Source organism: Centropristis striata, chromosome 3, assembly GCF_030273125.1.
Source record: "Centropristis striata isolate RG_2023a ecotype Rhode Island chromosome 3, C.striata_1.0, whole genome shotgun sequence".
NCBI classification, from domain to species: domain Eukaryota; kingdom Metazoa; phylum Chordata; class Actinopteri; order Perciformes; family Serranidae; genus Centropristis; species Centropristis striata.
In genome coordinates, this window is record NC_081519.1 from 32050680 (window position 1) to 32078175 (window position 27496).

The 27496-nt window shown below is 37.7% G+C and overlaps 2 protein-coding genes across 2 annotated transcripts; both read right to left on the reverse strand.

Moving 5' to 3' along the window:
* Positions 1 to 2466: 2466 nt before the first annotated feature.
* Positions 2467 to 5776, reverse strand: LOC131968520 (acidic mammalian chitinase-like). The gene is made up of 11 exons (XM_059329439.1): positions 5662 to 5776; positions 5523 to 5549; positions 5180 to 5384; positions 4961 to 5017; positions 4620 to 4785; positions 4411 to 4535; positions 4181 to 4304; positions 3557 to 3739; positions 3347 to 3463; positions 3104 to 3236; positions 2467 to 2919 (listed from the first exon to the last, which is right to left on the reverse strand). The coding sequence occupies exons 1-11, from the start codon at positions 5684 to 5686 to the stop codon at positions 2579 to 2581; spliced, it is 1503 nt and encodes a 500-aa protein (XP_059185422.1). The 5' UTR covers positions 5687 to 5776; the 3' UTR covers positions 2467 to 2578.
* A 9064-nt stretch (positions 5777 to 14840) lies between these two features.
* On the reverse strand, positions 14841 to 25938 carry chia.1 (chitinase, acidic.1). The gene is made up of 11 exons (XM_059328420.1): positions 25920 to 25938; positions 24822 to 24851; positions 24507 to 24711; positions 22071 to 22127; positions 21777 to 21942; positions 19782 to 19906; positions 19467 to 19590; positions 18514 to 18696; positions 18050 to 18166; positions 16335 to 16461; positions 14841 to 15158 (listed from the first exon to the last, which is right to left on the reverse strand). Exons 1-11 carry the CDS (start codon positions 25936 to 25938, stop codon positions 14950 to 14952), a joined length of 1362 nt encoding a protein of 453 aa, XP_059184403.1. The 3' UTR covers positions 14841 to 14949.
* Positions 25939 to 27496: the final 1558 nt, after the last annotated feature.

Consider the following 27496-nt stretch of genomic DNA (forward strand, 5'->3'; position numbering starts at 1 on the left):
AACATGTTGACAGGTCATCTCTCCACCACCTCCTCCAGTGTGTCCAACCTGGCTCCAACCACAGAACCAGCTCTTTAGACCAGTCTGTCCAACCGCCTTCATCTCTGTGTGTGATGCTGCCTCCCCAGCAGACTGCAGCATAAAACAACACACTACCACCACAGACTGATAAAACATCTGCAGCATCTTACTACACATGTCCAGAGATCTGAGCTTCAAGAAGAAAAAGAGGAGCTCTGCCCCTTTTTGTAGAGAGCGTCTGTGTTTAGGGACCAGTCCAACTTATTATCCAGGTATACACCTAGATACTTAGAACTTGGCACCACCTCACACATCGCGATCCTCCCTTGAACTCCATATTCCACTTCTGAATGAAGATGTTGTCTCTGTTGAGACTGTTGAAAAGTCTCTCAAGGGATTCCTTGAAAAAGAAAAAAAGGAAAAGCAGGAAAAACATTGCAGCCTCATCACAACAGCCATGGTGCTTCATGGCAGAAGGGATTCCCCTACAGCTTATATCGGGAGTCATGTTAAATTTGGCAATTGTTGCATTTTATCTTCATTCATGTTCATGCAATGCCTCCTATTAAGTTAGATTTTTTTTCCGTAAAATGATTGTGACTATGTGATTTATTCTTGACAGATAAAGTGTATATAATTTGGGCAAAAACAATGCAGCCCTCCTCCACCCCAATCTACTCCAGCCTCCAATTTCATCAAGGTCTTCAGAAGTATATGATTTCACAATGGTAAAAGACTATTCACATTTCTCACTCCTCTGTGCACATACCTGTCCCAACTGAAACAATAACAGTGACAGGTCAAGTGTCTATCTGTAGCTTGTTATTTTTAAAGTTTGCTCACAGCCAACATGGCAGTCGGACTGACCATAGAGCCCCTTATATACCAGCCGTTATTAACACAACAGAATAATTTACTGCAGAAATGGTATGGATGCAGTTTACTGTAGGCAAATGTCCAGGCACTCAGCTCTTCAATTTTACCGAACAGTTAATCAAACTAGCTTCTGGTGTGTCTGAAGTACCTCTGCTACATCTCAGCTCATCCAGGCTCAGCTCCTGCAACAACCAATGGTGCTCGCTGTGATATGTGTGGGAATGGAAGATCTGACTTGTTACCTCTTGGTTTGCCTTTACTTTCACACCTGGTGCTGGAATGTGTTTCTTCCAGGCGGCAATCTCCGGGTCTGAGTAGGGAGGCAAACTAATAAGTGCCTTAAGCTGCATTCTACCAAAAATCCCAGCAGGGGGTGCTGACGGCGGCTGCAAAAAAAATCTGCCCATTCATTTCAGTGCAAAATTTGAAAACTTCTCACTTGATTTATTACCTCAGAATTTTTCTTAGGACAACACTATGGTCTCAATCGCTAGTAAAAAATATTCTTCAAGACAATTTCATGTTTATAGTTCAAATAATGGCCCCATTTAGAGAAAATAGAAGATAAAGAATCATTTGATTTGGGGCATGGCTAGCTTTGATTGACAGGTCACTAACAAGGCAAGCAGTCATCAGGAGAGAAGCAGAACAATGCGTATCCATGGCAACGTGTCAATAAAGTTATATATAACGCTATATAGATATAAAAAAGGATGTTTACCAGTTTGGTGTCATAACTTTGACCCTTTCACTGTATTAACTGTATACATGACTTAATGAGTTTATTTAAACGTTTTGTTCAGTAAAAATGTCTTGTTCAGTGTTTGGTTGGACTAACAGACACTCAGTCGCTTCTCAGTTTTCTGAGGTAAGTAACATACATTTTGTTTTTGTTTTTTGCTAGTCAAAACTAACATCCCAGTTAATGCTCCAGTTAATGCTAACATGAATTAGCAGCAGCTTCTCTCAGTCAGGTTGAGGTGTAGAGAGGCTATAGTCAGTGATCAGATCCCTCTCCTCCTCCACAGTCCAGATATGGTCTGCTCCCCGTATCGGAAACAAGATGGCGACGCAAGATGGCGACAAGTGTAACCTCACTGATTGAATGCCACACTGCTATTTTATTGAACACACCCCTTTCAACTAATTGCCCAATTGCACAGCCTTAAGAGTGTGCATATCACGAATGCTGGGTCTTCTGAGAATCTACTGAACCTACTGGTACCCTGTTTACCATGTAGCAATAAAAAATATACTAAAAACCTGGATTAATCTGGTTAGTCACATTGGACTGCTATTATATAGAACACTACTATATAAGAAAGTACACAACTGCGGAGACATCCTCAGGTGGGAAGCTAAACATTCAATGCCCACATAGGTCAGACATTAACATTTTCAGAATGAAACTGCATACAAGGTTTAGTCAACTTTCATCACTGTGACTTTTATTCTCATGGAACATTCAATTCAATCCAATTCAATCCAAATCAATTAGATTAAATTCAATTCAATTCAATTCAATTCAATTCAATTCAATTCAATTCAATTCAATTCAATTCAATTCAATTCAATTCAATTCAATCCAATTTCAAGTCACAAACTCAGATCTCTTCAGAGACATTTGGCTTGGAGTCAGAACTGAGATGTCAGTAGGTGACAATCCTCCATTAGTTAACACTTAGGGCCACACACAGCACTTGCATCCGTCATCGAAGATAGTGCCAACTCCACACGACCTCTGATAGGTTCGGCCACCTACACACATGTAGAAAACGCTTTGATTAGTCGGATGTGGGTACATTCCGTCAGCCTTGTCTTTGCAGAAGCCACGTCCTGGGATAGGGATGGTGGTCTTGGTGGATGGAGCATCAGTGGTGGTGGTGGAGGTTGGCACTGCAGTGGAAACAGCAGGTTTGCGGGTTGTTGTGGAGGTTGGTGCAGCAGTGGAAACAGTAGGTTTGGAGGTTGTGGGACTAACAATAGGTTTCTTAGTTGTGGTTGATGGAACGGGAGGCATCTCTGTGAGAGGTGGAAGAAACAGAAAGGCGACATTCAATGAAAAGGCCCATTCTATAAAAAATATGGCTTGTATAAGGGGTACCACTGTGGTTCCCAAAAGTATGACATGTACTTTATGTTGTAAATGATAACTTAATTATTCTTGTTTTGTCTTACAGTCTGGGAACATAAGACTAAGACTTACCAGCATTAATAAGTTTGCGCAGATGAGACAGCAGAGGATGGCTTCCCTCTCCACAGAACTCTCCTTTAAAGTCATCCAGATCCAAGGCCCACACAAAGGCACCACCGTACTTCATGTCCTTCATGTACTGGACCTGTAGATGGGACAAGAAGACACTTCAACTAAAAAGAAAGGAGGAATTGATTCCGTTGAATTCCACCCTTCAAGGCAACTCTAAATATGTAATCCCTATGTGCCACTTACCTTGATCTCATAGCTCTCCTTGTTGTCAAATCCCACCCACTCGCTGTTCTTGTGGGCATAGGGAACTTTCTGGTCTTCAATCCACTGAGTGGTGGTGCCCTTCAGGAAGGTACAAACCTAAAAGACAAGATTGAAGAAATGCTATTGAATTGTTTTATGGTCCACTGTTTTACTTATTTTAATATGCATCTCAGTTTGTTTAAACCGTACCTCGTAGTAGGACCAGAACCCAGCTTCACGTGTGAATGGTCCAGCTGATGCAGCACCGCTAGCTGGGGCTCCAACGCCAGTGTTTGATGAAGTCAGACGGAAGGTACGACCATATGAAGCAAATCCCAACATCAGCTTCTCCGCTGGGGTGCCTTTGTCTCTCCAGTATTTCATGGCAAAGTCCTGAAATAGAAGTGGAGGGTTGGTTTCTTTATGCTTGTACCTTTTTTCTGTCATAATGCAAAAATGCTGGATCCTAAATTTCCCATAGTAAAACCAGTTATGTTTTCCCATGAGGCACTCTAATCATGGCACATACCTCAATAGCTAATACAAAACACCTTTCAAACTCAAAAGCTTTTTTTAATGCCACCAAGATACCCTCCAAGAGAAGAGATACCCTGATGAATCAATATGGCATCATCTGGATTATTATCTAAGTCTTAACAAAGTTCCTCAGTTGGAGTTCTGAGCAGTATTCCCCATATTAAGTAAACTGATATTTTCGTATACAACCGGTTGAGTTACTCTGTAAAGGGTTTTGGACCAACATGATACATTTGTGCCAAAATAATGTCATCCACTAATGTTTGGGGCTCCATATATTATCACTTCATCTCTTACAGTGTTGAAGTAGATGAGGTCACCACTGTCATGTTTGCCACGGTACAGCGGGCTGTTGTGTCCTGTGGATCGCTCCCAAGCTCCATGGAAGTCATAGGTCATCACATTGATGAAGTCCAGATGCCTGAAATGCAAACAAAATACTGATTAATATGAGCTATTTAGCCACCAAATTATCAAAAAACAGTGTTTGACTTAAAATATGCATTTGCCAAAATTATCCTCATTACTTGGCAATCTCAGCAATCTCATATCCAGCATCAATGGTTCCCTTTCCAGCAGACACTGCAGCAGTCAGCATGAGCTGAGGTTTGCCGGTTGCCTCAGCTTCGGCTGCGTAGGCTGCAACGAGTTCCTGCAAATAAAGAAAATTAATGGGAGACTTTCTAAATCCAATGCAAAATATCTGTTCCATGTGGCTCAAAAATGAATGACCCACCTTGCAGAGCAGACTGAACCGCTGTTTGTCCACTGGAGGACTTCCACGAGATCCAGGGTACTCCCAGTCCAGATCCAGACCATCAAATCCATGAGTCCTCAGGAATTTGATAGAAGACTGGATGAATGTCTGACGGTTGGCTGGAGTGGACACCATGATGGAGAACCTGAGAAAATGTGGTCATGTTAAATAGGGCTTAATGAATTATCATGAAATGTATCAAAGCCGTTGAGCAATCCTTTTTTTCTAAATCTTTGCCTACTACTTTTTCATCTAAACCAATCTTCCTTCCATTCAACCTTTGGGATGTTTTTTTAAAGGAGCAAAGCAGAAACACTCACTGAGTTGAGCCAAAGTTCCATCCACCGACAGCCAGTAAGGTCGTCAGAGCGGGGTTCCTTTAAAACAAAAAAATTGTAATGATTTGCAACTCTATTTGAGGTTAAAGGGCCTGTTTATTATACAAAGTGGTTATTATATAGCTGAACATTCATTTTTAAATTTCACATTTCAATTTTGGCCTACACACACAAATGAAGTAAGAAGCTGCAGGAGCTTACTTGCTCTTCAGGCCATTGAATTGCTTATACAGGGTCTCGTCATTCCATTCATAGGTCACCAACTCATTCTTGTTGTTGATGATGGAGAAAGCATAGATCAGATGGGTGCAAAGGAAGGGATCCACATTTGCGGGTGTGTATTTCCCAGTCCCTGGTCTGTACTGGGACCAGTTGGTGAAATAGCACACCATCTGGGAGGCAGTAGCTGGAGATTAGGGAAAGAAATCTGTGGTCAGCATTGCATTTTCAGACACTTTTAGACGTAGAGTTCAATCAGTGTCAATACAAACTTCAAAGTGTAGTTGGATTGCCATGTCATATGTTTTATTCAAGTGCAACTTACCCAGCTGGCACATCACCAGGCACAAGCCTAAAGAAAAGTACAAATTAGAGAATGGATAGCATACATGCATAGGGCTTGATGTAGCATGTTATCAAGGCATCATGGTGATGTAAAGCACTGAGGCCTGATGACTGTTTACCTGCTAGAAGAGTGAACTTGGTCATCTTGATTTCAAAGCTCACAACCAGAAGTTCTTGTTTCTGGAATAAACAGTTAGGTTAACATAATGAATATAATGTGAATGAATATTCTTTGGAATTATTAAGATCATTCAGCTGCGTAATGTTCCACATCGGCCTATAAGACAATTTTAACTTGCAAAATCTACTCTTCTAATGTGAACCTCCTTGGTATACATTCTCTTAACAGTGAAATAGACTAGAGTTAAATATTACAGGCTACAAGAAGAGAAGTAGCAAGAGGAATGAAGTTTCACAAGAAGTTATACTGCTGTATTCCAAGTGCCAGCTTACCTTGGGATCTCAGAAGGAACCAATGTGGATGAGTTTCTGATCCTCTTATATACATTTCAGCAGGCGCAGGATATCAGTCGTCCTCACATACCATGGAAGGGAGGTGGGCAATAATGATATGTTCAGTGTATTGTATGTACAAAAATGGATAAGATAAGTAACATCAGACCTGGACTGACATATGGTGATAAGATTTAGTATATGGCATTGAGACAGTGTAACAAACAGCAGATTTCTGTAGATATGACTCAATTTGGGTCATGACACAATGGGCTAAAACAGCAAAACAAAAACAGGATTATAGTATATTTCTCATGTGAAACTGTGAGCTCCTGAACACTGTTAGTAATCAATCTATGTTCTATGTTTTTATGTTTTAGTCATTTGTTAGCAGTTGTAACTCAATATTACCACAGAAACACAGCTCAGATATGTCCCTGATAGATCCAAGGACATCACCTCATTGACTTCTTTCAAATGATCCAAGAGCTGCACATGTCTGCTCCTCACGCTCTACTAGTTTCCACTTTAGCTCTCAGGGAGCTGATGAAGGATTTTATGTGCATTAGAAAAGACTGAAACAGAAATATGCATACCTCAGAAATTAATGAGAGGTGTGTAAACAGCTCTTTAAGTCCCTGACCTAAAGTAATTTCAAACTGTGGGGGAACAAAAAGTGAATAAAAACAGTAAGTTGGAAGGCTGTAATACATTTTCATTTACATTTACATTTAGTCATTTAGCAGACGCTTTTATCCAAAGCAACTTACAGAACAAAAGGGAACAATCAAGGTATAGTGCAATAAGAGCCGTTCGTGCAGCAATAAGGGTTAGTGAGGATTCTTAAGGAGTAGAGTTGTGGTGTGGTGCTAGGAGAAAAGATGGAGTTTTTAAAGGTAGAGAGGGATACCCCTGCTCTGGCAGGAGCTGGTAGTGGTTCCACCAGCGGGGAACAAGAAATGCAAAGAGTCTGGATTGCCTTGGACCAACGGGGGGCAGAGCCAGGCGCTGTTCATTGGAAGAGCACAACGGTCGTGAGGTAGCATATGTCTGAATCAGGGCCTTGAAGTAGCTGGGTGCAGTACCGGAGACAACTTTGTCGGCCAGCATTAGAGATTTAAATTTGATGCTGGCTGCAACAGGTAGCCAGTGGAGCTGGATGAGCAACGGGTCATCATCTGAAGGAGTTTCATTGTGCAGTCTGGCAGGCCGTCAGGAGGCGTTACAGTAGTCAAGTTCTGAGATGACAACAGCTTGTGTCAGGAGTTGAGTAGCATGTTGAGTTAGCGGCAAAGCAGCATGACCGGGTAACTGAGGCGACATGACTGGAAAAGGTGAGTTAGTTATGGGTTAATAAACACTATAAGCAATTCTTTCTAATATTCATTTGGCCCATAATTCATACAAAATTACTGATTAGTGCTTTATAGGAAATACGTTTGCCTCTGTGTACCAGAGTGAGATAAACAGATCCATATCAACCTCATGTTTGTGCATTAGTTTTGTCTTCGCAACATTTTAGCAAAGCTTTGAATGAAGACTGGCAGCAAGAAGCCATCCATCCATTATCTCTGCTTATCCAAACTGGGTCGCAAGTGGCTGGCGCCAATCCCAGCTAACATTGGGCAAGAGGCTGGGTCACAGACTATCACAGGGCTGACACATAGAGCCAGACAAACATTAATGCTCACATTCACACCTAAGCTGCAAGAAGAAGAGAAAGAAGAAGAAGAAGAAGAAACTGTGCAAATTCCACACAGAAGAGCCACATCAGTCGAACCGGCGACCCTCTTGCTGCTCTTGCCGTGTAGCCCTGCAAGAAGCCAATAGCCAAAAATATCTGTGACCAACAAGGTGTAAGTTTGTGTTTTCAAATCACAATCACAGCTGACATTGGGCGAGAGGCGGGGTACAAATATTTTCAATTTAGAGTCACCAATTAATTCTAAGTGTATGTTTTTGGACTGTGGGAGGAAGCCGTATACCCGGTGAGAACCCACGCTGACACTGAGAACATGCAAACTCCACACAGAAGAGCTGCAGTCGAGAGGTGAGAGTGCTAACCACTACACTTCCGTGTAGCCCACATCTCTCTCTTGTAAAATAAAATAAGAAGCACATTCCCCAAATGCAGCTTTCCACCATCAACTCCTCACTTCTCTGCAGGACATTGATGGAAACTGAACCATCCAACGACATGTACAATAGGTAAATTGAATAAGATTAACCTAAAATGCTGCATATCACTCTACTGTGTAAGGTGTGGAGCTAACAGCTAGATAACCTTTTCTCTTTTCTGTGTTCAAAGCTGAAGAACATTGAACATAACCATTAAGAAGTCTTATTAGAAAATATTGCTTCATGTCTGATAATGCATGGGTGCACAGATTAATTATTGTTTCTATTGATAACATTGTTATGCAACTAAAATCTGCGTATGTTGGGTTTGGCACTGTGCCTATTTGACAAGCTTGTGTTTTTTCCACAACTGTTTCGTAATTATCAGCCAAAGTCTATTAATTTAAGAGAGAAGAAAAGAACTTCAGAGATCTGTTATCAACACTGACTGCTGCAGAAGCAGTTCCTGCCTCTTAAACCTTTATCTAAACTACAGCGATATAAAATGACACAACTGCTCCTTGTTTATATCTGTTCATGATTTCCTCTTTGATGTCTGAAAGTTGATGATCAAGGCAGCAACTACTGTCTGCTGATTAAGCACTGTACAATACAGAATTTGAAGAGTACAATAACAATAGTTACGCTGTATAAAATGTCTGTAGATTTTACGTTGAAAAACTGCCAAACAATGACAGTAAAAGACTGTAAAATGATAAATGAGTTAATTTAGTTTCAGTAACAATGAAATATCAAATGTATATATCAACCAAAACAGTATTTTTACATTTTTTGGGGGGAAAAATACATTATTCCACTGTAAAATACACTGGCACTGTGTTTGTAACAAAAATATACTGTAATATATATATATATATACAAGCCATCACTGTAATTTTTGCTTTTATTTTTTGTAAAAATACTTTTTCTCACTGTTAAATGTACTAAACACCATATCTCTAGCAAAAATATACTGTAATATTAAATGGTAAAATCTTTAATTTATGGCAGAACAGCATTTCCTTTGATGCAAAAACTCTTTTTTTTGTAAAATATAATCTTAAAAAAAAAATCTTAAATGTGAGATCAAAAGTCCTAACATAATTTTACCGTAATATTAGAAAAAGTTGCACCGTACAGTAAAGTTCTGGCAACCACAGCTGCCGTTTTTTTACCGTAAAAACAACAGGTTTTTCTTTTTTACAGTGTATGTATGTTTATAAGTATATGTCCATCCCACCCAAAATTCAATGGGTCCCCAATAAAAGTTTTATTCCATGAGAAAATGTAATGTTTAACTCCTTTGATGTTGCTATGGTATAATGTGGTTAGAATTAACAGACATATTCATGTATGTTCAAAATCCATCTGAAATTAAACAAATGAAATTCCAAATCTGAAAAGTTGACTAGAAAACAAAGTACTGGAAGTGGAAAAAGTCTGCAAATCCCTTACTACAATCTCGTATCAAGCATCGATGGTTCCCTTTCCAGCAGACACAGCAGCAGTCAGCATGAATTAAGTTCTTTATTTTGAATACAAATATATATATATACACTCAGGGTCAAGAAGACCTGCTGAAGTTCAAGCGACCATCAGAATCAACACTAATAAAATATAACATACATGTTCAAAAAGGAGCAGAAAGAAGTTTTCACTTGTTTGTTCCTACCCCTTTCCACCAGTTCATCGTGATTCCTTTATATAACTCAATAAAAAAAACATACATTTATCTTAATGTATATGGAAACCTTGGGATCCTGCAGCTTAATACAATAATATATAATATAAATGAGCATCTCACATTCATTTCCCATGTTATTTAATGCTGGCTGTGTGTTTCTGTGCTCTATCTTTTGATATCATATCATAACTTATTTTATGATTGAATATTCCAAGTATTCTTACAACAGATCATTATTTCCATTTTGCCTCTCACACTTTATGAAGAAAAAAAGTTTTTGTATTATTACATAGCTAACTACTTAGCTAACTACGCCAAGAAGTTAGCTAAGAAGTTAGCTTAGCAAGCTACTTAGCCAAGGAGTTTGCTGAGTAGTTAGCTTAGCAGGCTACTTAGCGAAAAAAATGGATATGGGTCATTTTTGACCCATGTTGTGCATTAGAAGAGTAGTGACACAAAAAGGGATTTTATTAAAAAATGAATAAAGGAAAACATAAAATTAGGATGTATGATGATCAAAAACAAACTAATTGAGGAAAACCTGGAATACTGAATGATGAAATGAATTTATTGCAAAGATATAGAACATAAAAACTCATACATATTGGGTCACTTTAGACCCATGTTGTGCATCAAAGGGTTAACTCTGTCTCTAAACTGTTCCACAGATTATGTGTTACCCCAGACCTCAACACAGTCACAGATTGCAGCGTGTAAATTGTCAAGTACAAGTCACAATTGACAATACCGGTATATTAAAACAACTTCTTGGTATAATTCTTGATCACAGAATCTGCTGTAAAACCACACAAAAGCCTTGTGTTTGCAAAGTGCATTGCTGTTCTGGGGAAGAACCTTTCTAGATCACAAATCATATACACTGTACTGCTCACTGGCAACAAGTTAAAGTGACAGAGATAGAACTCCAAAGTAGACATCTCTTAGATGGCTATCCAGAAGTCCCATCCTAAATGATTGATGCATGAAGATAATCATTACCACTGTGACATTTTTGATTCATATGTATCCAAAAGACCACTTTTTTTCTTTTCCCTGGTTTTTTACACTTTTAGGGCTGAATTTGTCCAAGAGTCATTGAGTTACAGAGATATAATTCCAAAGTAGATATCTCTCAGATGGCTATCCAGAAGTCCCATCCTAAATGATTGATGCATGAACATAATCATAACCACTGTGACATTTTTTATTCATATGTATCCAAAATACCACTTTTTAAAAAGTTAAAAAAAGGGAGAGAGAACAACAAAACAAGACAAGTAGCTGCTTTTACACGCGACCTATATTGACGTTTTTGACGGGAGAACAGGCTGCACCATGTCCAAACAGCATAACCTTGGTTTTGCTCAGATTTGGTGACAGTTGGTTTTTGTCAAACCTGTTTCAATTCATCCAATAGTGTTATTGTCTCCAAAATCTGCTGCAGATTCTCTCCAGAACAAAACATGTTTGTGTCACCTGCAAACAAAACAAATTTCAGTATTTAAAACTTTCCAAATATCTTTGATATATAATGTCCAGCTTCTATATGGATAATGTTTTTAATAAAAAACATTTTCCAGTCTAGTACTGTGTCTGTTGTGAACAGGTTCTGTTATCATCTTTCAGGCCTGGCTGGTGATTAGCCTGATAACAGATGACTTTGAACAGAGAATAAAACAGCACTAGACGTCACTAGGCAACTTGCCATTATGATATGTTGCAACACTAACAGTCATTGGTTAAATCCTGTTAGTGTATTTACGTCAGGATAAATACATGTTGTGGTGTTGCTAAGTGTCATCCATGGCCACTGTGAATGATTTTTAAGGTCAAAGTACAAAATTCCAGATCACATGGATTAAAAAGCTCAAGGTTCATTTTTGTCATTCATAAAGCTTGTATCATCAATCAAAACCATTGTACATTTAATGAGGATGCAAAGTCTATTTTCTGTATTAGAGTTGAGTAATGTTAATACTCTGGAGTCCATGAAAGCACCAGCACATTACTTCTTCTTCATTCTACTTCTTCATGACGTCACAATATAAAATCAAAGCAACGTCGAGCCGTCAGCTTCCCTCTAAAGGATTAGCTTAAGAGCTAAGAGAGAGTTAAGAGATTTAATATATTTAGTATAAAAAAGTAAAAGAAAAATAGATGTTATCCTCATTTTACCTTCTTTTAATATTATATTTGCAACTATTTTTAACATTTGTAAACTTTAACTCACATGTGATCTATGCACTTTATTACTATGACTAAAACTAATTTTCACATGTATTGCAGGCACTTTATGGATTTGCACTCAGCAGTTTTTTGTCTCCGTGTGAGTGATCTTACATATTTTACTTGATTTAAAATTCTTCATTGAGGATAAAAATGATTTTAAATATATGTATATATATATATATATATATATATATATATATATATATATATATATATATAATTTTTAAAATCTGATTTTATATTGGGTTTTTTTGTTTCTTTTTTGGCTCAAAATGTTGATCCAGTTAGTCAAAGTGAAAAAATAATTATCATAAAGCTCATAAAGGTGACCAACACCATGGCATGGTAACGATTTTTTAAGTGGCAGAATAAAAAGTATAAATAACCGACAAAATAGCGGAAGACTCCAAAGGGTTAATTGTAGACCTTCTTCTGATGTCTTCTAATTAGATTTGTTTACTAATTAAATTTTTTTAGTTCAACATCAGTTGAATCTGTAGTTTTCAAACTTTTAGGGCAGGACTTATTGAGTTACAGAGATAGAACTCCAAAGTAGACATCTCTCAGATGGCTATCCAGAAGTCCCATCCTAAATGATTGATGCATGAAGATAATTATAACCATATTGATTAATATGTATTCAAAAGACCACTTTTTTTTAGTTAAAAAAGGGAGAGAGACTGAACAACAAAACAAGACAAGTAGTCTACATTACACAACTCTGTATAAGAAACTAAACTGAAACAGGTATCTGGTTTCAAAATATTAAGACAACAAAAATCTGCTTTATTGTGTTTCTAGTATTGCTTCATATCTTATCCTCACAATGTTTTTACAGTGGCTCAGATTCTAAGTGAATAAAAAGAGAAGAGACGGGGCCATTGTAATATGCGAACATTTAGGAAAACTGTAGTTTCAAGTAGCACACAGAGAACAGTTACACCATCTAGTGACAGAATGTGGTCACCTCTGCTGTTACCGCAGTTCAGCACCGTCTACGCATGTGAACTGACCAAACCGTTAACCCTCTGGAGTCCATCTGTTTATTGAAAATACACATGTTTTATTTACAGTAATAACTTTATTTATATATGATATATAGACAAGCTGAGAAAACCAGTTGAAAGTGCATCATAGGAGCTTTCACAGTGTGACATTTATGTTTCTAGACCATTTTTAAAATGTGAATTTTCTTTCTACAATGAAAACTATTACTATTTTTAATTTACATGCAAATAGACTTTTTGTAGTTTTATTATTTAATATTTTTTCTGCTATTTTTGTGTGTATAAATGGAAAAAAAAAGAAACATTTCCATAGACACAGTGTCTTTTGTTTGTATTTTTGGTTCCTGGCAGCTTTATACTTGGTTTATTAAAATAAAATGAAAAATCTGACTGATAGCCTAGAAGTTTGTGTGGAGAAAAAGGAGCTATGCATGTGATGTAAGGACAGACTGAAAGATGCTAAACAGAGACAGAAATGAATGCAGAGGAAGCTGACAAATTTCAACCAAAATCTCCTGGACTTCAGAGGTTTAAAGCAGTAAGTTGTGCTTGCTGGGATGTAAAAAATAAAGGCAGAAATAAAAGAACTATGACTGAAAACAACACATCCAATGTTTTAACTACTGGTTATCCATTTAGTCCATATGCACCAGTACCATCTGGGTGGTTATTATCTAGTGGTGATTATTTAAATTACTATACATCCACATAGGTATGTATTAGTCCATCAGCCAGACCAGATGTTACGGTAATAGGCCCACCATCTGAGTGGGCAAAACCTCTAGACTCTATTGTTTGTAGGATCAATATAAGTAATTGAAAAGCCTGCCAGGGGCAGCTTTTCATATTTATAGACATTTTGTTATTTTCGTGTCTTTGCACATTTGTACAAGTCCAAAAAGCCCACAAACTGCCAATATAATATTAACAGTGATCTAACCTTGAATCTAAACTAAAATATTTATAAAGGGTGTTCCGTGTAATAAAAGAAATGTGTATGAATCTGCATCTAACCCTTACCCTAATCCCTGGTCTTTCAACCAGAAGACAGTGTGTCTTGTTGTTAGAAGTTACAGTATGTTCATAAATAGTGTTTTAAAGCCTAAATCTGTTGTTTTTACCTCATCTTATAGTGGTGTTGGTGCCTCTTTGTCGGTCGCCATTTTTTAAAAACTCCTGGGTTTTAAAAGTTTATTAAGTCATAAAACCAGATAGATGAAATAGGTTTCATATCAACCAAAAAGGATTACGTATGAAAAGAGTTGACAAAGACAAAAACTAAGATCATTTTTACTGTAATTTTAGTTAGTTCAGGTTTTTTTTTAAATTCTCATTTTTATTTTTATTTTCATTTTTATTTCAGTCAACGAAAATGTTTTTTCAATTCTAGTTTTCGTTATTTTGTTAGTTTTTGTTAACTATAATATTCTTGCCTGAAACACAACCCTACATAATAGTGGATTTAATTTGTTTTGTTTTTTATCCTAGAGAAATCTTTAGTCACAGCTCAACCATTATTAGAAAGTATATGGAGAATGGGGAACAATACAACAGAGTTGTGTAATTGGAAAATGGACATAAATAATGGATTTGTAACGTTCACTCGAAACTGGACTGACTGAATTAATGAATTAAGCAGAATATTATATATGTATATATGCTCTACATAAATATGTTATTATGTGAAGGGCCAAGTTAAATGTTCTATTTCTTTGTAAGACACAAGAATGCATATCATTCATCAGGTCATGTAATATGGTTTTATTTATTTTGTTGAAGAAAACAATAAGCCTGATGCAAAGAACAATTTTCTCATTGATTTACTTTGGGTTCCTGTTGTAACCCAGCAACAAGTGAATCACAATCACAAGCTCACACCCTGTTCATGGACTTGGTGTGTATTTTCAGTCTGTGGCTCAGGGCCAGTTGCAGCATTTGCAGGAGTCCCAGTAGATGAGGCCAGGCTGGCAGCGGTGCAGGTAGGTGTTTCCCTGGAAGCACTGGAAGTAGGTGGTCTTATCAGCGAGGTTCTCATACAGGCCATCGGGGCGGCCACGGCAGAATTCTGCAATGGGGTCTCTGGTGGTGGTGGGGGCTGGTGTGGTGGTAGGCTTTGGGGGGAAGCCTGCAGAATCAGACATGGGGAATGAAATGGTGTTATCAGAATAATCAGGAATAAGACAACGGCACAAACAGCACCAAACCTGAAACACAAACCATGTTTTTATTAAAAACCTATCAAATACAGGAAGCCAATTGTCATTGTTTTCAGGTTTGAGATTACCCTGGCTCTACCCATACTGCCTTGCACGCTCGATTTCATTTCGAACCTGCAAACAGTCTGGAAACTTTGGCCGTTTCTTAGCCCTGTTTTAGGGATCCAATCACAGAACGGGGAGGGACGGCAAGACGATGACGCTTACTACTGGACAGACGGAAGCTTGTAGTTTTGTAGTTTTCTTACAGATCTAACATGGCTGCAGGAGACGCCAAGCTCTCTTTAGATCTAGCTGTAGAAAGTGTTCTAGACAGTTTAGAGCCAAAGTTTATTTTAAAAGAAGAACAACGTTTGACTTTAAACTCCTGTTTCACCACCAAAAAGGATGTTTTAGCCTTGCTTCCGACAGGATTTGGCCAAAGCCTAATCTACCAACTAGCCCCGCTACCGCTCACTGCTGTAACGCTGGTGATCTCGTTACGAGCCGGGGGACAGCGTAGCCGCCGAGAGACCGCCAGCAGCTTGTCTATTGCCCATAAAATTAGTGGATGTGTGTGGCTGAATGACATGAGGGGAAATAAGGCGTAAAAATAAATAATCTTGCAGAAAGCGAGAACTGGAGAAGCAAAGCAGCAGCAACACACACACACACACACACACACACCAACGCTGCCGGTAGACTGTGAGCAGCCAAAGTCAGAACATGCTGCAGAAAAACGTTGCAGAAGCAGAATTGAGCATTTTAGTCTCAAAGTCGAAGCTAGTCTGGCTATGTAAACATCATAATCATGCTTGATGCTTCCTCGAATTTCCGTCGCTCTACATACGTCATCTGGTATAACTGATACGATTGGCTAAGAGCTACCTACAGACGCTTTTGATAGACATTCATAGCGCCCAATAAACAGCTCTGGAGGATTGTAAACCACACCTCCTCTACGGAGAAATGAATAGCTCGTTGCCAGACTAGATCTCATTTGTGATGTAGTCTGGCGTTAGCCAGGCTAGTTTGAGATCACAATTGATTGATCAATCACAGTAAGTGGAAATGGCTTTGTGACTTAGGAGAGCTACAGTATTTACCCATCGACATCCTGAGGTGGTTGATAAGAGGATAAGCTCCAGCTGAGCAGAAGGATCCACTAAAGTCATCCATGTCCAGAGTCCACACATGAGCACCTCCCAGGTTGTTGGCAGTCATCCACTGGACCTACAGGACGACCACATCAGTGACATGTGATGATTAACCCTCAGTACAACTTCAACATGACCTGACTTTTTTTTTTTTTTTCACTTTAACCAACTTTATTAACATATTGAGCCCAAAAATACACAAAAATCATGAAATCTGAAATAAAATTTTACTATTTATGACAATAAAAACCACAAATATGCTCAATGAACTGTTTAAGACCTGAAAAATGTAAACATAGGTTACAAATATGAACATATAAAGATAAAATTCAAATATAATAAAACTATACACAAAAAATTACCATAAAAAACATGTTTATTTATAGGAACAGTGTTAGATGATAAGACCCCTTTTTTCCATTTTTACAAAATGCCACGCCTGCCTCGTCCCATCCTACTTTTACACTTGAAGAAGTATTTTTGTGCTATCAAATTAAAACGATCATAACTTTGGTTTTACATGACCTCGGAACGTCAAACAAAAAACTGGAGAAAGTTGTTTTTTTATGACGGCACTTTTAAAAAGCCACGTTATCTGATCATGCCAGCGTGATCATAGTCCCCAGAGGATTAAACGGCATCATAATGGCCAGTATGGTTGTACTCACCATTGAGGCAACAGAGGAAAAGACCTCTGTATTTTCTTTGAGGTGTATGTAAGTGGCTTTGGTGATGCAAAAAATATTGAACCACGCCAAGATTATTGACTTTCTCATCAGATCCCTGTCAATGCTGTGTTCATGTGGTGAAGTAAATTATCTTATCGTTACTACTATTACTATTCTTGACTCAACATGGTGGTTCTCTGATGAAGTCAAAAACATAACTAGCCAGTGTTTGTAGTTCATTCTTACCCGGATACATAGACAGATGAGAAATCTATTTGATTTACATGGCTGTCTTCTCAGAATGTGTCCTGGCTCTCCCTTCCTATGAGTGCTGATCTTTGCTGAAGCCCAGCCATGGCAATGCATGCCCCCAGTCCCCCTAGTAAGCTCAGTGTTTGCCTTGTTAACTTTATTTTTTCTACAACCCCTACCTACGGCCTTTATGGCAAGACTTTTACATTTAACATTTGATCACGGATAAAGTGAGTGGAACTTTGTCCAATGTTTGGTATATTTTCGGTTACTTTTAATCATAAGTCCTCTGCTTTAAGGGCCACAGTATGACCTCCTAATTATGTAACAGCCGGTTTAAACCAGAAATTACGTGCTACAAGGTCTAGGGTTTGTCAGATATTAGAGGCGTTTGGAAGCAGAATATAAACAGTCCCGGCCCTAGTTAAAAGTAGATCTAGTAGCGTGCGTGTGCAAGGAAAACGTGCTCCGTACGTTGGAGGTGTGGGATGTTACAAGTCTGGGTTACAGAATTGTTTAAATGCCCTGACACAGACAGAAAAAGAGAGAACTAAGGGCTTTTGTTGGAGAGGGACATCAAGTGTTCTCCCCGCTGTACCTAGGCAGTGTAATTTGAGATCTGATAATAAAGAAAACTAAAAGGAACATCACCGTGCTCTTTGATTCATTTTCTCACTCAAGAGAGGTAGTAACTCCACTACAAATTACATAAATATGTCTGCAGATAATAATGGTGCTGTTTACCTTGGAAGAATAGCTGCGCATGTTGTCATAGCCCACCCAGGAACTTCCAAAGTGGGAATATGGAACCTCCTGTTCAGGGATCCATTCATCAGTAGCACTGGTGGTGATGTCACAGATCTGGTAAGAAAGCAACATGAACAGAGTTAGATCTAACAGCACAGGGTTTGGGAGGGAGATATTCTAATCTGAGGTGAACATTCACTGTTTACTTCTCCAGAGGTGTATTTTCTTGCTGATCAAATGTAAATGATCGCACATCATGTAGGTGATGAGAAATGTTGTTACAGTGAAGTCAAACTTTACATATGTTTAAGTATAGAGAGGAGTTCCATAGGTGTCTTTTAGAACCTCCTTAAATGGTCAAGTAATGGATTTTTTTTTAACCCCAGTGGCCATTATTGGGAAAATAATAAATAATGAGTTACAGCACAAAGACAACTGAATATTTTATGGATGTGCAGTACCTCATAGTAGGACCAAAAGCCAGCTGTGCGAGTGTAGGGTCCGGCTACTGCGGGGCCATTAGCTGGGGCTCCCAGGGCCGTAGCAGCGGTGCTGAGGTGGTAAGTTCTTCCATAGGTGGGGAAACCCAGGAGCAGCTTCTCAGCTGGTGCTTTCAGAGCAAGCCAGTAGGATACTGAAGAGTTCTAACAAAAGTAACAAACAGTATAAAACTTAACTTAATAATCTTGACATTAACATTAAAAGGTTGCCAGCCAACTGTAAATAAACAGCCAACTTTTAACCTTGATCTCATTGTTTAGGTCAGCAGTTCTCAACCTTTTTGAGTCGCGACCCCCAATTTAACATGCATGTCGTCCTCAACCCCCGCTCACTGAATAGAATCTCAGGCGCACAGTTCAGATCATACAAACTCAGTTGATACGACAAATTTTGGGCAAATAATGAAGCAGACAACAACTAAAACATCTCTCTGTCTGTGCATTTATATATATTTTTTATATTTTGTTACTTTTAATCTAAGTCCTTTGCATAAGTTTAAAGGTTCATTTTGACCTCCTGAGTGTGTAACAGTCAGATTCAAGCCAGAGACTCCTTGGAAAGTAATAACTTGCTATTTTGGGATTCGTCAGAAAAGCCACAAAATTACCCAAAAAAGAATAAAATTAACCACAAAATGATCAAAAAAAAGACACAAAATGACCAAAAAATTACATTATATTAAACAAAAAAGGACTCAAATTGACCACAAAATGACAAAAAAAATGACCACAAAAAGACACAAATTGACCAAAAAAGACACAAAATGTCCCAAAATGACCAAAATGAATGACCAAAGAATTTGTGATACCACTGAAACATACAATAAATACACAGTCAATCGAACACAGAGAGTAAAGTCAAAGAGTGTTTGTAGAAGTTTGCAGTCAGATATGGGTTTTTGTATGCATCTTACTATATTATGATGAATGTGTGAGCCAGAGTCCTCAGAGCTCTGGTACAGTGGGCTGTTGTGTCCAGTGGCTGTCTCCCAGTGTCCATGGAAGTCATAGGTCATGACATTGATGAAGTCAAGGTGACTGTTGGTTTTAAAAGGGTTAAAAAGGTTTAAATCTGCAGTATAATAGTTTCTATTGCTAAAGGTACAAGTCCAGTGACCTCTCTGTCTGTCTAATCAGTGAATACTGTTACTGATGATGCAAAAGCTGTACTCTTCTGGATACCTTGTTTTTCTGAGCAGACACACTGAGTCCATTGAACTGGAACTTACACTGCAATCTTTTCGACCTCATAGGCTCTGATGATGGTGGGAACTAAACTGGCAACGTTGGCTGACAGCAGCAGCTGAGTCTTCCTGTTGTCCCTGGCATCGTCCTCAAAGGCCTTGGACATCTCCTGTAGGCAGAATGGACAAAACACCTCAGATCCTCTACATCTCTTTGTTTTTATCTACAGCATTGTTTGTTCAGTCATTCATTGTATAACTTGAACATTTACATTGCATTCCTCTTTTCATACAGTTGGTCACACTTTAAAAATCTTCAATAAGTGGATTGTCATTTTTCCTTTAGCCAGTAATTATTGGTGAAACACATGCATTGATTTTTTTGGTTGGTCAGGCCTTCATGTTTTTCCACATGGAAATATCTAAAAAACTACTGGATGGGTTGCCATGGTGTTGACTTTTCATGCAGTGCCACCATCACATCAAAAGTTACATTTGTTCAATATTTTAGTGTATGACCAAATACATGCATAACTAATGACTTGCCTGAAGTTCAAATGCACTCTGAGCTAATTAGCAAATGTTAAAATGCTAAAATGCTAACATGTTAACTGCGATGGAAACATGACAAATTCTATCAGGGTCAGCAGGTTAGTATTGCTATTGTGATCATGTTAACTTTGTGACATTAGTATTTAGCTCAAAGTAACAATGTAAAGCTTCACACTAGCCTGGCTGTAGACTTGTTCATTTGTTCATACGTTTCCTCACATAGTATCAAAAAAAACAACAGAGTAGGTTTTTAGTATTTGAAAAATGCTGTAGCCTCAGTGAGCTGGAGGTTATTTATGTTGTTGTTTTGTTTATGTCTTTAACCCATTGACGCCGGGAAAGCATTACCGCATTTCTACCATTAAAACCGGGAGCGCTGTTGCGTCACTCTACCATTAAGGCCGGGACAGCGGATATGTCATTTGGTAGTATTTGTATTTTTTTCCACCTATTTTCGGTCTCTTGGCCAATGAAATGCATCAGAATCATGATCAGAATACATGTGGGAGTGTTGCAATACAATATCAGACTTTTCCAGAACTTTGAAATCATGACGGAAGACGACTATAGCGGAGGAGCTCAGAAGTAAGTGACGGAAGCGATCTGATGAAAACAGCGCCGATGATTTAATTGCTGAACCCTCGGAACCAATCGACCGGCATTTATGGATGAGGAATATGTTTTTAGACGACATATTTTCACCGAAGAACAGACAGATTTGTGGCCACCTGGAGATAATAATAATATTATTAATAATATATTAATATTATTAATAATAATAATAGGCTAATTGATTGTGATGATGATATAAGAAATCATGACTGTTTATGTCTTATATTACTTTATGCGTCGTTGAGTACCCTGAAAAGTGCAATATATAAAATGTATTATTATTATTTATTATTATTATGATAATTATTATTTGAGAATAATAATTGGCTAATGAGAACTATGTCTATTTCTTCCAATGGTTATATCATGTTTGCATCTTGCTAATGGGCATGTATTAGTATTATGCATAGGATTTTTTATTCAGTCAAATGTAACATTTGCTGAGTTTGTTGATTTTTTTAAAAACTTTATTGAAGGTGTGGACAAATAAACTAAACTTTGTATGAAAGCCACGGGTATAAGCTCTCAAATACTTTTCAAATTTCATTTTTATCTGCTACAGAGGCTGAAAAATCTATTATTTAGTAGGTGTTGAATTTCCAGAAAAACTTCAGGTTTTCGGTGGTCATTTGAAAATCGCCCATAGGTTTTCCAGACATTTTTTTCCAGGCGCTTTAGGCCTTAATGGGTTAAAGCCACTGTGAGGCAGAAAGCAATGCAAATGCCCACATGGATGGCACAAATACAATAAGATCAATAGACTGAAAACTAAATGGAATGCTCTTTTTCTTTTTTCTTTTTTAGACAGATTGCCTCTTATGCTATTGTAACCAGGTACTTTGAACAGTAATTGTGAGGATCAGAATGATGTTATACCGTGACCAGCAGGGTGAACCTCTCCTTGTCATTTGATGGGCTGCCATTGTGTCCAGGATATTCCCAGGCCAAGTTCAGCCCATCAAAGTTATGGGTGCGCAGGTAGCTGATTGCCGACTTGATGAAGCTCGCACGACTCTCAGGCCTGGCAACCATGGCGATGAATCTGGTGCGAAGTGTAAACAAAAAAAATCGTGCTGTTTCCATTTTGGTAATACAGCACCAGAGGAATGTGTCTGAGTTGAATGTATGCCAAGGATATGGAGGAAGATTGGTGTAATATTATGAACTTACGGGCTGATTCCATTGGTTGTGCCTCCAACAGACAGCAGAGTCTTCAGTGCAGGATTACTAACAGCACAGGAAGAGAGGTCATCATCACATCATTAAACAATAAAAACATTTCAAGTCAAACCTATACTGATGACATGACTCTATATTTTACCACTTAACTCACTGCCTTGGAAGAATTGAAATTGTTGTTGGCTGATTAAATACAGTTAAAATGTTAGAGGACTTTGTTAAGACTCTTGTGCAAAGGGGCATATCCAGGGAGACGACTAGGATGATGTTTGTCCCCATAGTAGGAATTTCCTTAGTGAAAGCATTTTTGAAAACTTGACTCCACTATAAAAAGCCTGATGTGACCTCTAGGATAATCACAGCCTCATGAAACTTTTCTACCACAAACTAGCGACTGAGTACCTTCAGAGGATGAATGGCTTTCCTTTGTGTATTCACAATAAGGCTCTCAGCAGTTTTAATGCATTCTCATTACAATGCGTTAGATAATTATGCTTTGTCAGGGCCCTTGGTGTGAGACACTAACACCCACGGAAGCTCTTTGCTTCAGTTTTGGACGTGTTGTGGACGATAAGACACTTTCTGCTAGTGCATACCTGTCAAGTTTTGGATTTTAAAATAAGGGAAATTTTCCGGCGCCCGCCGCGAGCAGTCCCACCACCCCAACCCATTATCCCTTACATTTTAAGACAGGTGTACAAGAAAGCTAAAATCACCACTTGTCAACCACTTATAAACTACAGTTGGCTTTATGCACAGCTGCACTACTTCCTGAACTTCAGCCAGCTCCTTTGTTTCCTGTCTGCCATTATTGGACAAACTGATTCATCCAGGTGAGCCTGACCTCAGTTGTCACAGCAACAATAATCAGATACACCTGGATTCATCAGTTAGTCAGAACACTATGGGTGACGTCCCAGTGACTACGTCCATTATTTATTTTAAAGATATTTTTTGGCCATTGTATAGCTTTATTGATAGAGAGATATTCAGAGTGAAAGGGGAAGACAGAGGGAAAGTGCTCCGAGCCAGATTCGAACCAGTGCCGCCCACTCACGAGGACTGAGCCTCTTTTTATATGAGCTCTACCAGGTTTGCCGCCGGAAATGCGCCACGTTCATTATTTATACAGTCTATGGTTGTCACTCATCTGACGTCACACACTAACCTCGAGACAACAGCCACTTACAGTACCTGTAGTAGCTACTGCAGGTGGCAGTTATTGCGAGGCTAGTAATAGAGCTCAGACTGGGAATGTTTTTTTTTCTTTTTACTCGGCCCGGGCCCGGTTAAAATACGGGAGATTTACGGGAAAAATATTAATACAGGAGGATGGCGGGAAAGAACGGTAAATACGGGACTTTCTCGGCCAAAATGCGATACTTGGTAGGTATGTGCTAGTTACGTGTATAGTGGCTTTTCAGAATAACTTACTGTGTTCACAGGAAATGGTTAAGTTTTGGTAAATAAAACCACTTGACTAAGGTTAGGTTAAAAGAACAGGGTTGGGCTTAGAAAACAATGACTTTTGTTTTTAATCACCAGAAACAAGAATCCAGGTTGTTCCCAAATAACTCTTGGTTTCACTCTTGGTTTCTCCCAAAGTTTTTTTGACCCATCCACCTCACCTTCCATCTGCTCTTGCACTATTAATTTAATCCAAGCATAAAATATTAACACAGTTGAGTTTATATTTCAGTTAATGGAATGGCCGATGCATCTCATACACATGCTAAAAGGCCTTTCTATCACAGGCCAAGGACATTGAAAGAGCATCTGGATTTAACGAGTTGGGAGTAAGATTGGGCTGGCAGTTTCCAGAACAGAAGTGCTCCCATTATTTTTTTACAGAAATCTTCAAAATGTCAAGTCTTAAACATCAAATCACAGCGTGGATTTTTCTATGGTGTTCCTCAAAGTCTTTGTGTTTTTAACCTTTTTTAATGGTGGTTACATTGTGTACAAAGTCTGTGTGACGAATACCAAAAATATCACTTAGGAGACATGATCAAGCATGAAAATGGTAATCATATGTTTCCTTAATAACAATCAAAGCCCTTTTCCAGTTGGTAGAACTGCAAAGATGTCACGGCATCCAGTAAACTCCTTCATTTTTTATGTTTTTTATTTGCATTTATTTCAGCAACACCTGCAGTCATTATGCTGAATAGGTTAACCTTTTCACATTTTATTATGTTAAGTCATCATGTAATAAAGTGAAATCTTTCATGTTGTTCAAAAATAGAACTTGACTGTACATGTTGCCACATTTCACATGATGACTCAACATATTTAGTGTGTACATTAAAATGTTGGTTTTATATTGTTCTAAATCCATTCCACCCAGACAAGAATACAGCTCTGGAGGAAACACAGAGCTGATCTTGTTTTGGCTTTAAAATGGATATTAAGGACATATGAACTCACGCATTCTTCAAGTTGTTGAGCCTGATGAACTGCTGCTCATCATTCCACTCGATGGGGGTGATCTGGTTGAAGCTGTTGATGGTGGACAGAGCGTAGATGACGTGTGTGCACAGGAAGGGGTCGATGTTGTCAGCTGTAAATTTGGCAATACTGGGCCTGTACTGGGCCCAGTTGGTCATGTGGCACACCAGTTTATTGGATGAGGCTGAGGGACAAAAGTAGGGAATTATTAATGAGACTTCACCTGTATTTGTTCTTTACTTTGATGATATTAGCTTGAAGAAGAGTCAATGGCTGTACAAAACTAATGCTTACCGATGTGCAAAGTGAGCAGAATGCCCAAAGCTGCAAAAAACAAACAACACAAAGATTAAATAAATAAATATATGTCCAAGAAAAGTAAAAATAAAAGAATCAACAAGATCCTGATGTGCCAAACAACAACCAACTATAATAAAGTGGTTGAAAGAAGCAATAGATATGGAAATTTTAAACAATATCGGATGAGTTTTTTCCTTTTTTTTTTTTTTTTTTTTTTTTTTTTAAACCCAGATGGACGGTAAGAAACCTGAACCCCCAAATCGCCCCTACAAAGAAAAAACAAACATAAAAAGGCATACATATCTTGAATGTATAATTCAGCCATTTCCATATTTAAACTATTAACTCCATGACAGCCAGAACAGAAAAATAGGAAAATATATGGTAACAATAGAAACTTAAAAAAAAAAAAAAAAGATTGATCTTTATCCCAATCTTTTATAATTGCTTTTATTTTTTATCATAAACTTGGTCAATAAATAATGATGTTTTAGGAACATAATGAATGCTTCAAATTTAATATATTTATCTTTTTTGAAAATAAAAAAATTCCCCAGAGTTAAATGTTTTCGTCACTGAGAGTTATTTTAGCCATTTCAGCTATTTTAGTTAGTTAGTAAATCTTATATTTGCATCATTTTAATGTGAAAAATCATCTAATTAGTTACTGGAGGTATATCAATAGAGTTGCCTGGACACATTTAAAATTTTGCAACATTACATAGATAAAATAAATGTTGCCTGATGTGGATCAGACAGAATCGATCAAAATGTATTTAACTAATTTAATTAATTTAATTTAAAGATCTCAAACCAGAGGAGTTAGAATAGTGATTTACTCAGTTTTATGCTTTGGTCTGCTAACTCTGCTTGGTGAATTTATGATTGAATTACTGACTGAATTAATACATTAACCACTAAATAAATAAGTAATACATTTAAGTCTAAATGTTTAATCTCTCTCTCTCTCTCTCTCTCTCTCTCTCTCTCTCTCTCTTTGAGCTTGAAAAAACATATGCTAGGCCTATATCTGTATGAAGTTACATGACTTTCATATTAAACTGAAAAACTTAAACAAATGGACATATTTACCTGTGAGGAGTTTTGCCATTGTGTTCTGTGACGAGTCAACCAGTTTGGTGCTGCAGCAATAAGATCATAAAACACTCACATGAGATGATGATAAAATACATTAAAAAAGCAGATGTCATGCAGCTACTGCTAGAACAATTCATATTTCCTATAAATCAATTATATGGCTTTAGATATTTCAGAAAAGCAATTACATCGCTTCAGTCTGATGTATTTTGTTGGACATTTGATACTATTTCTGAACATTCTAAATGCTAAACAATTATTGATTATTCAACCACATAATAGTTAAAATAGTCAATAATAAAAAAAATAATTGTTGTTGTACCTGCAGCTACTAGCAATGGCAGTACAATGCAATCACTCTCCTATTTTAACATAAAATATTAAATGTTTGCACATCAAGCAACTCACAGTAAATGCTAGTTGTATATGACAGACATGGTCTCATTACCTTTTGCTCGAGAGAAACAGATGCCGAGTCCAGAGCTTGGTGGAGTTGGATCAGATTTATATTTTACTCATTAATGACTAATAGCTGGTAGCAAAGTGCAGGTGATAAGGGCTCAGGGTGGTGGGCGTCAGGCTGACGTGCTTAATAACCTCACTTCCAGGTGAGAGTGGGCAAGCTTGCTGGGAATTAGCTATCAGTTCAATTCCTACAACAAAGCTACTGCAGTGATAAGTTTAATCAGATAAAGTTAATCTGGTAAACTGTCTTCGTACACTTTATTATAGTTTGATTTATCCATATCTTTCATATTGTTTTATAGTTTGGGCAAGCACTTTTCCTACTACACTCCACAGAATTTTGGTTCTTCAGAAACGTTTTGTTAGGAGTCTCATGACTCATCTGTACCTCTTTTTCATTTCACTTCTTCAGATACTCACTGTTCATGACATCAATATTTCTCAAATATGTGTTTTTATTTTTAAGCTATATTCAGATCATGAAAACTTTCCAGAGCACTTTAAGACTTATTTTAAATTTAATTCTCAGGTTTACTCTTATCCAAAGCGTCAATCTTTAGATCTTCATCCTCCAAGATTAATTACATGCAAAGGTCAATTTATTGTTCAATTTATGGAGACTGAATTATGGAATACCTTTTCCCATCTGGCAAAGAACTCCATCTCTATAAAATGTTTCAAAAAATCAGAAAATCTAAAAGTCCATTTAACTGCTGTTTTAAAATTCTAGTTCACACACAAATACACTTTTATATCATGTTCATTTTTTTTTTTTTTTTATTATTTTTGTTATTGTCATTATAACTTGTTGATGTTATACATGTTTTTTCTATTATCAGTTTATTACTGATACATTAAAAATGTTTACATGACTCTCTATGATCTGTGTTAATCAATAAATTTGTATTTGTCATGTATATTTGAAACTGTAATTTATGTTTTTATGTTGTCTTATGAATGATTGATGTATGTATGTATGTATGAATGATACATGTTTGGTGTATGTATGATATGCTGCTACTTGCCCCTGTCTCCTGTCCTATAGGGACCACAGTGGAAATAAACCTTAGGGCTTTATTGTGTCATCCCTTACTAATTTTATTTAT